This window comes from Phodopus roborovskii, unplaced genomic scaffold (genome assembly GCF_943737965.1).
Source record: "Phodopus roborovskii unplaced genomic scaffold, PHOROB, whole genome shotgun sequence".
Lineage (NCBI taxonomy): Eukaryota > Metazoa > Chordata > Mammalia > Rodentia > Cricetidae > Phodopus > Phodopus roborovskii.
The window spans coordinates 11,866,084-11,878,610 of NW_026126571.1; the positions used below are offsets into that span (position 1 = coordinate 11,866,084).

The 12,527-nt window shown below is 42.0% G+C and overlaps 1 protein-coding gene and 1 gene segment (V, D, J or C); one reads left to right on the top strand and one right to left on the bottom strand.

The window, feature by feature from the left end:
- The window catches only part of LOC127235735 (ribose-5-phosphate isomerase), an 877,486-nt gene that overhangs the window by 522,788 nt on the left and 342,171 nt on the right, over window positions 1–12,527 (top strand). The gene's annotated exons all lie outside the window — the stretch shown is intronic.
- LOC127235742 (immunoglobulin kappa variable 1D-33-like) lies at window positions 4,602–5,103 on the bottom strand. The segment is given in 2 exon segments: window positions 4,602–4,924; window positions 5,043–5,103. Coding segments are annotated over 2 exon segments (378 nt in total).

Consider the following 12,527-nt stretch of genomic DNA (forward strand, 5'->3'; position numbering starts at 1 on the left):
AGGGCCTTCAAGAAACCTAACTTTGAGAGGATGGACAGTGCTCCAGCCCCAGTCTGACCCTACTGATTTTCAGCATCTGGCCTTGACTGGTGTGTGTGAACAAACACCTAGGATTAAAGCAGCTTCTTCAGGATACATGATACCCTCCCCATCAGGAGGACCACACAGAGCTTTTGTGGATGAGGAGGACCGCTGCTTTCTCTGCCTCTTCACTCCACTCTCTGCTTTCACCTACCAGCTCTATCTCTGCCTCTCTTTGGTCTCGGAGTCTTGTAAGACAGTTCTTCCTTCTCACTTGAAAGCCAAGGATCTGGAGAAAGCCTCATTCAGGAAATGTCAGTGCATGATAACAGGCATTCCTGTCTACCCAAAACAACATGCAAATCATTATTTTTTAGGACATTGGGGATCTGAGTCCTTGCCATACCTCCTTTAATGATATGTGTGAATATGAAGGGAATTCCAGAAACATTCAGCTTCCCTTAAGCAATGTCACTTAGCTTGGATTAAGTAATAAAATATTTTTCCAGGTTATATATTCCTAAGAAAATGAGCATTTATGGTATGTTGTTGAGCAAAGATGCCTTCTTAAAAATATCCAGGTTTCTACCCTGCCTTCTGGGGCCATGCTCTGAGCCTCCTGATGTCTGGGGCCTGTGCAGGCATGCATAGGGCAGCCCATCCAGAGTCTGCCAGGATCCTGGTCCTGCCTCCACCCACTGAAAGAGCCTGCCTTTGGAAGCCTCCTGAGGACTGGGGACAGCATGCAGGGGAGCCCATCACGGAAGACCGGCCTATCCAGAGTCTGCCAGCTTCCTGGTCCCACCTCCATCCACAGAAAGAGCCTGGCTTCCTGTGTCCTGCTCAGAGTCTCCTGAGGACTGGGGACTCATGCAGGGGAGCCTGTTCCAGTAAATCAGCATTAGTCCCAATTCCACCCACTGGAGGAGGAGAGCCATCAGAGTATGGGAGCTGCTTGCACCTACTGGAAGAAAACCTTGGTCCCATCAGGAGAGGGAGAGACCCTGATGATGCACACTGGAAAAAGGGATAGGTAGACAACAGTATAAGAACATAGTCAACAAGAGAAAGATCAATATGATGCCACCAGAGTCTAGGGACTCCACACCAGCAAGACCTGAACATTCCAACTCAGATGATGCAGAAGAGAATGATCTTAAAAACAACATTATAATGATATAACATATATAATGATATATAACCTGCAAAGAGGTAATGAGAAAATCCCTTAAGGAAATGGAAGAAAAACAAACAAAAAAAATCAAGGAATGAATGAAAAGACAAACCAAAAATTGAAAGAAACAATTTAAATAGTCCAAGGTTTGAAAGCTGAAATAAAGAATATTAAAAACAAACAAAAAAAAAGTCTGAGGGAATTCTGGAAATAGAAAAACTAGCCAAATGATCAGGAACTACAGAGGCCATCATAACCAACCAAATACAAGAGATGGAAGAGAGAATCTCTGGTGTCAAAAATATGTAACAAAGGGTTAGATCTATAGCCATGCACAAAACTTAATACAAATGGATCAAAGACTTCAACATAAATCCAGCCACACTGGACCTCTTAGAAGAGAACTGGAAGGTACCCTTGAACAAATTGGTATAGTAGAACACTTCCTGAACCAAACACCAGTAGCACAGACACTGAGATAACAATTAATAAATGGGACCTCCTGAAACTGAAAAGCGTCTGTAAGGCAAAGGACACAGTTGATAAGACCTGGCTAGCCCACATCTGACGGAGGGCTGATTTCCAAAATACACAGGGAACTCAAGAAGCTAGTCACCAAAACACCAAATAATCCAATTAAAAAGTAGAGTACAGAACTAAATAGAGAATTCTCAATAGATAAATCCAAAATATCTGAAAGGTACTAAAGAAAGTGCTCAACATCCTTAGCCATCAGGGAAATGCAAATTAAAACAACTAAAGATTGATGGAGAAAAAGTGGTACATTTACACAATGAAGTATTATTCAGGGGAAAAAAAACAATGGAATCTTGAAATTTGCAGGCAAATGGATGGAACTGGAAGAAAACATCCTGAGTGAGGTAACTCAGTCACAAAAAGACAAACATGGTATATACTCACTCATATATGGATTTTAGAAATAGAGCCTATAATCCATACCACCATAAAAGCTACGAAACAAGGAGGACCCTAAGACAGACATACCTAATCCCCTGGAGAAGGGGAAAGGAACAAGATCTCCCAAGCAAATTTTGAGCATTGGGGAGAGGCAAGAAAGAGTTAGGAGGAAAGGGAGGGGAGAGAGAGCATATGAGAGTAGGAAGATTGAGTCAGGGAAAGAGTAGAGGAGAGCAAGAAAAGAGATACCATAATAGAAGGAGCTATTATAGGTTTTTAAGAAAAATCTGGCACTAGGGAAATGTCCAGAGATCTACAAGGATGAACCCAACTAACAATCTAAGCAATAGTGGAGAGACTTTAAATGCCCTTCCTCGACAATGAGATTGAACACTACCTTAATGCCATCCTAGAGTTTTCATCTAGTAGCTGATGCAAGCAGAAGCAGACACCCACAGCTAAACTCTGAGACAAACTCCTGGAATTCAGTTACAGAGAGGGAGGAGTGATGAATAAAGGGGTCAAGAACAGGCTGGAGAAACCCACAGAAACTGCTGACCTAAACAAGAGAGAGTTCATGGACCCCAGTCTGATAGCTGGGAAACCAGCATAGGACAGACCCAGACCTCCTGAATGTGGGTATTAGTTAGGAGGACTGGGCAGTCTATGGGGCCTCTGGTAGTGGGTCAGTATTTATCCCTAGTATAGGAATGGACTTTGGGAGCCCATTCCACATAGAGGGATACTCTCTCAGCCTAGACACATGGGGAAGGCCATAGGCCCTGTTCCAAATGATATGACAGACTTTGAAGATTCCCCATGGAAGGCCTCACCCTCCCTGGGGAGCAGAAAGGGGATCGCGTGGTGGTTTGTGAGGGGACAGGTGAAGACAGGAGGTTGTGGAAACTGGGATTGAAATGTAAAACAATCTTGTTTCAAATTTAAATTTTAGAAAATTTTCAAAAAAAGAAAAAGGAAAGAAAAGTAAGACAGCATGACTAAGAAAATCTGAAGCATATAAACGTGGTATTATATCCTTTGACTTAATTGGTTTTTGTATAAAACTACAGTAATTAAATCTATTATACTGTAGATGTACAGATAGGTGGGTAGATAAAAGGGACATCTTAAAGAGACAGTGTGAAGATACAGAGCTGGCTGAAGGTGGAGGTGCATCATGGGTCTGATGAGTCGAGAGTTAAGATATAAACACTTGGCATAACAAGCATAGATGGAAACATACTTTTTCTACCTATGTGTCAGTGGGTCTGAAGATGAGGAAGTAGCTCTTGAGTTCACTGAACTGTGCTCCAATATCCTGCCTCTTCTTTAAATATATCAGAGACATTGCCCCATACTGACAGCTGATGATTCTTTGTGTACTCTGAGCGTGGTGACATTCTGAGATAATTGTCTAACCTTGTATATAAAAGTCCTAAAAAGATAAAAGTGCCTCATGCCGTTGTCCTTACTCTGCAACCCATGTGTTCTGATTTATGTGAGGGTCCCCAAGGCACTAGATGTTGACAAGGAAGTAGCTCTTACCCACATAGGATTTCTAAAATAAAATAAAAAGAATATAGATCACCGTTCTTTTGTTGCTGTTCTTTTTGTTGTTGTTGTTGTTTTTAAACAGGGTTTCCCTGTGTAGCTTTGGCTGTCCTGGAACTCACAGAGATCTCCCTGCCTCTGCCTTCCAAGTGCTGGAATTAGAGGCACGTGCCAACAACACCAGGCTTTGTGTTGTTTCTAAAACTATGCTCTGGGATATCAATTCTTCATTAATATCACTTTTGGAAGCATGTTTAATACAACCCTTTACAACCTATATGATGTCACATACACAAACCTATATCCCAGCTCATGTAGTGGGGTTGAAAATCGTAGGAGTGTGGCTCTACATTGTTTAATTTTTGTAAACAGGCAAGAGAACATAGGAGTCGATAGAATTCTATTTAAAATGTTGCAGACAGCAGAGCGCATCAACACCCACTGCTGGAATTTGAGGGCACAGCAGAGGACCAGGGTTAGACACCCTTTCCTTTCTCTGATACTTGCAGTCTAGCTTTTGTGAGAAATGCAGAACTCCTTTCTGCTGTCAGCTTCTGTCAGTAATATCTTTCTGCCCTTCAAATGCTGGCACTTGGAAACTAATTTTCTGAATTTCAGTAATGTGTTCTGGGATATTCACAGCAGTTTCCACTGTTCTGTATGATTCCAAACTGGCCATACAACTCAGACTCCTCACAGAGAGTGGCTGTGTCTTCTTTTAAAGTAGAAAAGAAGTCGGTATTCTATATTGCTGGAGATGTCGAAGAAGGAAGACATTGGAGGTACAAACAGGACTCTATCCTATCTTGTCAAAACAAATGACTCTCCGTGAGTTTTGCTGAAAATCCTGTCACATCTGCAAAACACTTTCAATGAGTGACTCACGAGGAGTAACAGTTGGGTCGGCCAAGCCTCTCACTTCTGCTTCCATGGGCGTTTATGTTATAACTTGTATCAATGTGGGAGGATAAATATCATACTGTAGACAGTAATAAGTTGCAGCGTCTTCAGACTCCAGGTTGCTGATGGTGAGAGAATAATCTGTCCCAGACCCACTGCCACTGAACCTCGATGGTACCCCATCATCCAAGTTTGATGTATAGTAGATCAGGCGCTTAGGAGCTTTCCCTGGTTTCTGCTGCAGCCAGATTAAATATCTGCTAATATCCTGACTTGCCCTGCAAGTGATGGTGACTCTGTCTCCCAGAGATGCAGAGAGGGAGGATGGAGACTGGGTCATCTGGATGTCACATCTGGCACCTAGGAGTGAAGACATAATAAATATCCATACAGTTAAGCATGATACAAAAGGATTGTCCCCAAACACCAATCAACAATAATTATGGTGTGACAGTGAAATTCCTATTATATTTATCACCTGGAAGCCAGAGCAGGAGGAGCACCAGGAACTGAGCAGGGGCCCTCATGTCCATACTGAGTCCTGATTGAAATGACAACAGAACAAGGTGTGACTGATTGATATATGAAGAAGTTCTCTGGGCTGTGCAGTGAGTGTATGCAAATCACTGGGAACCAGTTAGTTCTGGACACAGCTGCAAGACTTGTTCATCACAGCAACTTGGTACAAACACGGGATGCCTAGATGCTCAGGGTCAAACCATACACATGCCTCCAAAGAATACACTTCCTTTTCAAATTTTAAATTCCACATGACATTTTTAATGTATATAAACTCCATGATAAATAATACATTTCAAAGATAAATTGGGGTAATGGAGACAAATACCCTGCTGTAAGGGAACATACAACCAAAAAGAGACTATTAAATCTTTAACTCACTCAAATAATTCTGATTGGTTAAACAATATTATGTTTTCTCCTTGGAATGTGTTTGTGAGTTTGGAATAGTCATTTCTTTAAATTAAAAGGATAATTTATCAGGGCCTTTTTAATTTTAAAATAAGATTTTATATGTTTAACTATGTTTACTATGGTACAAATTGAGGGATTACAGAGTAGGTGCACAGGTAACACCTTCATCCAAACATATGTCTCACTTGGAGTCCTGACTCTAGATTAAGATGGAAGTACTTTCATGCTCACAGACTAAATCCATTGCACATTTTTTTCCATGTGATATCTTCTGTATTTAATCTTTCCTATGACTTTCTAATACTTCTTACAATTCCTTAGCATAAAGGATTGACTAGTGATGACAGACTGGAACACTATGACAGAAAACATTACTACTCAATACATGGCTTTGCTACGTATTGCAAATGATATTTTCACCTTTCACTCTTGAACAGTGACTGGAGACACTATACTGTTTAGTCAGGAGCCTCACTCTCTTCATGGGTGTCTCAGTTTGCAAAAATAAACTAAGATGCAGTGATAATGATTTTGTATTCTTATAACACATATATATGAACACACGGCATCTCAAACCTGTGTCTTTGCCTTGGCCATTCAACCTTATTTATCATCAGGAGATGTGGAGTCTATTCAGTCATAAGTATCCCTGTCCTACAGCCTGGGAATTCAGAAAATCTTTTAGAAAACTACCTGAGAAAGGACAGACAGTACTACAGCCTGCTCTAACCCTGCTGATTGTCCAGCATCTGGCCTTGAGGGATGAGTGTGAACAAACCCTAGGATTAAAGGAGTTTTTTCAGGATACAGGACACCCTTCCCAACAGGAGTAGCACACACAGCTTCGGGTGGATTGATAGGGATGCTAGTTTCTCTGTCTTCACTCTCTTTGTGCTGATTTGTATCAGCAGTACTCTTTTATCTTTGAGACTCAGAAGACAGTTCTGCCTACTCACATGATAACCCCAGGATCTGGAGGAAACCTTGTTCAGGACACTTTCAATAAATATCAACAGGAAGATGACAGTTCCTCTTAATGAAAAACAACAAGCATATCACCTGGGATCTGAATTCTTACCACACCTCCTTTAATGATATGGACAAACGTGATGTGAATGCCAGAAATATTCAACTTCACTTTACCAATGGCCTTTAGATTGGTTTAAGACATAAATATTTTTGTTCTCTATAAAAATGTGTGTTGATGGTAGAATAGTGGCCATAGATGCCTTGGTTTTTTTTTGTTTGTTTGTTTTGTTTTTTTTAATTTTATATAACCAAGTCCATTTAAATGAAAACAAACATTTATAGACAATATTTGGGAATTTGGGCATTGTTCTTTCCAAACTACTTCCTGCTGGTAAGGGGCGCTGTCATGGGGGATTCCAAGAAGATTCAGAAATCCTGGCTGTAGTCTGTAAGGCTGCTTTGTCCAGCTGTTTTGAATGTAGGATCATCTGGTACTCTGTTTCAGGTGGTCTGGCTTGATCAAACCACATTAGTCTGGAAGGAATCCACATCTTTTCATTTTCTCTGGCCAATAGCGGCCTTGTAAACAAACAACAAACACACACACACATACATACACACACAAAAAAAAAACCAACTTGTCAATTTCTTAGGAATCTCTAACTCATGTATACTGAGTTACCTGTATGCCTTGAAATTTTGGTGTCTTCCTCTTCTGTTGCTTAATAAATAGGACTTCAGAAAGCAAGCTATCCACTCCCAACAGACATGGAAAAGTGATCATTTCCATTTCTGAAAGAATATTAAGAAAGTACCAAATAAGAACTGAATGAAAGCCAAACCATAACCACAAAGTGGAGGCATTAAATCTTAGTCACCATGTACCATGCAGAGCACATAGTGGTTGACATGAACTCAGACAAGATCGGGGAGGCCTAAATGTGTGACTTTATCCTCTCTAACCACATGATTTCTGTCTTGGGTTGGCTTCATATTCTATGTTCTTTGCATGTCTTCCTTCCTAAGGAATCTGGTGTAACCTTTGGTTCATCCTCAGAAACCTATCCATTGCCAGATACTACCTTCAGGGATGTCAAAGATGCAGTACACTGTTTGGCCTCAAAGACATTACTGTGGTGTGGTTCTACTGCTTCTTCAGGATCATTGTCTGCACTGGTTCATGAGAGTGGAGTGCACAGAAGCTAGGAAATAAAGTCCAGTCCACGTACTATGAATACAGCCCTCTGGGAGACAGACTTGGGTGAATCAGCTCAAATTTATTCCAGAGTATAAGGAATGTGCAGGACTAGAGAGTTGGGGACTAACCCTCATTTGCATTAAGTGGCATGCTCCCATCATAGGACTTCTAGCACAAGTTTTAGTTATCATATGTGCAGCAGAGAAGGCTTCTAGCAGGAAGCTGTGCCAAATGTCAAGCTGAAGATAAAGCAGGCAGCATTCTTAGAAACTGCTTTCAGATAAGGTCATTCCTCTAGGCTCTGGGATATCCTCAGGATAAGGGCATGTAGAGAGCAAGAATCTTAGCTGGGGGTGAGGAAGTCACAATGTTGCTGAGCTTTTGGGAAAAGCTGCCAGGCCATGATGGCCTGCAACCTATGTCAAGCCAGCAAGGCCTTCTAACATTATGAGATCTTGGTGGAGGCCTTCATGGCCTCTTAGTTGTTGCAGTTTCCATCTGTGAAACACCAGCACCTTGTGGGAGCAACTCTGTAGTTGTACAAAACTTCTTCCCCTATGACAGACAAGAGGGAAGAAAGTGGGTGAGTCAGAGACTGAGGACAGTATAAACTGTCACTGGCATTACAAAACTTCTTCCCCTATGACAGACAAGAGGGAAGAAAGTGGGTGAGTCAGAGACTGAGGACAGTATAAACTGTCACTGACATGCCCTGAGTGATATACCTTCCAACTCAGTCATATTCCTTCAGATCCCACAGATTTCAAATGTATCACCCGAGGAAGAAGTTTCCATTCATGATCCTGGAACCCACTGCAGGACCTAAAGGGTAACTCTTGAATTAAATACTTCCATTACTATTGTGCTATTTAGGCAGGTGAGGATCTGAATATTAATACTTTGCAAAACACCAATGTTATCTTCTTTTCATCTTATTATTGATTCTTTTAGAATTTGATACTGACTTTTTATCATACTTATTCATATATCCACAAGTTCTCCAAAATTTATTCCTTTCTCTCTACACCCATTTTTTTCCCATTATTTATAGACTCTCCTAATATGAGGAGTCAGTGAGTCAGAAATTTAAATGAAAGAAAGCCACCATACTACAGCAATGTCATGTACGCCTTGCCCCCCCCCCAGTTCTAAACAAGCTTAGATTCCATCTTGGAAAGAAACAAGAGATTTGTGTTTTATAGATTGATCTGTAGAGGGATTCACCTTGTATTTTGCAGCAAATAAAACTAGAAATTTTGATGTTCACCTAAATCTGTTCCAGTGTTGCATATGCTCTAGACACATAGTGAACAAATGAGTCCCTAAGCGAGGAACCTGTAGGAAGCCAGCCATGCCCACACTTAAATTCCATTCCCTGCACTCACTGACCATGTAATTTCTAACAAACAATTTGAGTGCATTGATAAAAGCATAAACAAAAGCAAGGGTGCACTCAGTTTTTAATAAGATGGTGCACCATGTAGAGTAAGTTTTAACAAAACATGTAAGTATTTATTGACTGGTTGTTTAAATGTGTATGCGTTGAACCTGAGTGAGTTTATGTACAGCATGAACAGGCACTTCCAGAGGAGTCCAGTAGAGGGCAGTTGTCAACACTTGATGTGGGTGCTCGGAACAAAAATGGCAGCACCTCTGCAAGGGCAGTAAATGCTCTGGGCTGCTGATTCATACTGCAAGTCCTCATTTTTAAAGGGGAGTCACACGAAGGGCTAAGCTCTATTCACACCTGACACAAACTCTGAGTCATATGCAGCTAGTATTAGGTGACCAAAAATCCCTGGAAAGAGTTCCACTGGACCGTCCACTAGGTTGTTTCGCTGAGAATAACTTAATGATTGTGGAGAAAGAAGGAATGTTGTCAGTCCAAAGGTTAATTAAAATGTGTTTGGGGCAAACTTTGGAAATATATATACATAGAGATATATAATTTTTTTCTTATTTTACATATCGATCTCAGTTCCCTCTCCCTGCCCTGCAATCCCATCCCCTCCCCCATTCCACAGGAAGTGTGATGCCTTCCAAGAGGGATCATAAGAATCTGTCAAGTCATTTGGAGTAGGGTCTAGGCCCTCCATCCTGCCTCTAGGCTAAGGGAGTATCCCTCCATGGGGAATGGGCTCCCAAAGTCCTTCTGTGCACCAGGGATACATCCTGGTTCCACTATCAGAGGTCCCTTAGACTGCTCAGGCCTTCTAAATGAGACCCATGTTCAAGGAGTCTGAGTCAGTCCAACGCTGGTTTCCCAGCTATCGGTCTGGGGGTCCATGAGGTCCGCCTTGTTCAGGTCAGCTGTCTCTGTGGGTTCTGTAGCCTGGTCTTGACTCCTTTTCTTTCTTTTTCTTTTTTCTTTCTTTCTTTCTTTCTTTTTTTAAGAAAGGATTTATTTCACACACAGTTCCATATAACAGTCTGTAGTTGGAAGTTTCTGTCACACCCCAGAAGCCACACATGCTCAGCTAAGAGCTCAGGCTTGTTGTTATCTAACTCTCACATTTAAATTAAACCATATTTCTTATCTATGCTTTGCCATGTGACTCACAGCTTGCTACCTCATTTTCCACATGCCCTGCTTCCTTGGCAGCTGGCTGGCATCTCCTCTGACTCCGCCCTTCCTCGGCCCATCGTTCTCAGTTTGGCTTCCCTGCCTAACGTTATCCTGTTCAGCGACTGGCCAGCCAGCTTGTTTACCAAGGCAGTCATAGCAGCATACATTCACACGTGTACAGGATTATTCCACAGCATCATGAAAAGCAGTCAGGGCAGGAACTCACACTTGGACCTGGAGCTGATGCAGAGGCCATGAGGGGTGATACTCACTGGCTTGATCCTCATGGCTTGCTCAGCCTTCTTTATTATAGCACCCAGGACCAACAACCCAGGGATGGCCCCACCCAGAATTGGCTAAGGCCCTACCCATCATTCATTAATTAAGAAAATGCCTTATATAGGCTTGCCTACAACCTGTTGAGCCCTTTTCTTATCATTCCTCCCTCTTTGCAACTGGGTTCCAGGGTTCCAGTGTTTAGCTGTAGGTGTCTACTTCTGTTTCCATCAGCTACTAGATTAGGGCTCCATGATGGCCTATAAATTAGTTGTCAATCATTATCAGGGAAGGGCATTTAAAGTAGCCTCTCCACTGTTGCTCAGATTGTTAGTTGGGATCATCCTTGTAGGTCTCTGGACATTTCTCTAGAGTCAGTTTTCTCTTCAAACCTATAATGGCTCCCTCTATTACTGTATCTCTTTTCTTGCTCTAGTATATTCGTCCCCTGACTCAATCTTCCTGGTCCCACATGTTCTCCTCTCCTCCCCTTCTCTTTCTCCTAACTCCCTCTCCTCTCACCGCCCCACTTGTAATATGTGCAGGAGATCTAGTTTCTTTCCCCTTCTGTGAGGAACCTTGTATGAATCTCTTAGGTTCCTCCTTGTATCCTAGTTTCTCTGGCGGCATGAATTATAGGCCGGGGATCCTTTGCTCTAAGGCTAAAATCCTTATATGAGTAAGTACATACCATGTTCCTTTTTTTGTGACTGGGTACCTCACTCAGGATGGTTTCTTCAAGTTCCATCCATTTGCCTGTGAATTTCAAGATTCCTTAGTTTTGTTTTGTTTTGTTTGTTTGTTTTTCCGCTGAGTAGTATTCCATTGTGTAAATGTACCACATCTTCTTTATCCATTCTTCAGTTGAGGGGCATCTAGGTTGCTTCCAGGTTCTTGCTATAACAAATAATGCTGCTATGATCATAGTTGAACAGATGTCTTTGTTGCATGGATGTGGATCATTTGGGTATATGCCAAGAGTGGAATTGCTGGGTCCTGTGGTAAACTAATTCCCATTTTCCTGAGGAACTGCCATACTGATCTCCAAAGTGGCTGTACAAGTTTGCACTCCCACCAGCAGTGGAGGAGTGTTCCCCTTTCTCCACATCCTCTCCAGCATAAGTTGTCATTGGGATTCCTAATGTTAGCCATTCTGGCAGGAGTGAGATGGGATCTCAGAGTTGTTTTGATTTGCCTTTCTCTGATGGCTAAGGACGTTGAGCACTTTCTTAAATGTCTTTCAGCCATTGGTCTACCTGTATATTTTTGTGCCAATACCAAGCTATTTTCAGGACTATTACTTTATAATAGAGCTTAAAGTCAGGGATGGTGATGCCTCCTGAAGTTTCTTTATTATACAGGGTTGTTTGGGCTATCTTGGGTCTTTTGTTTTTCTATATAAAGTTGAATATTTTTATTTAATTTATTTATTTTTATTTTACATATCTATCCCAGTTCCCTCTCCCTCTCTCCCTCTCTCCCTCCCTCCTCCCCTCCCTCTTTTCCTCTCTCACACCCTCCCCTCCCACCCACCCCCGACTCAACATGTAGGCTGATGCCCTCCAGGAGGGGTTATCTAAATCTGTCAAGTCATTTGGAGTAGGGACTAGGCCTTCTCTCCTGTCTCTAGGTTAAGGAAGTATCTCTCCATGGGGGATATGCCCCCAAAGTCCTTTTGTGCACCAGGAATACATCCTGGTCCTACTGTCCGAGATCCCTTAGACTTCTCAGTCCTTCTAGCTGAGACCCATATTCAGGGGGGCCTGAGTCAGTCCCATGCTGGCTTCCCAGCTATCAGTCTAGGGTCCCATTAGCTCCTCCTTGTTTAGCTGTCTCTATGTGTTTCTGCAGCTTGGTTTTGTCCTCCCTCTCTGTATCTGGATTCCATTTCGGCTCAGTGTTTAGTTGTGGGTGTTTGCTTCTGTTGGAAACAGAAGTAAAGTTGAGTATTATCCTTTCATGATAGGTGAAGAATTGTGCTGGGATTTTGATGGGGATTGCATTGGATCTATAGATTGCTT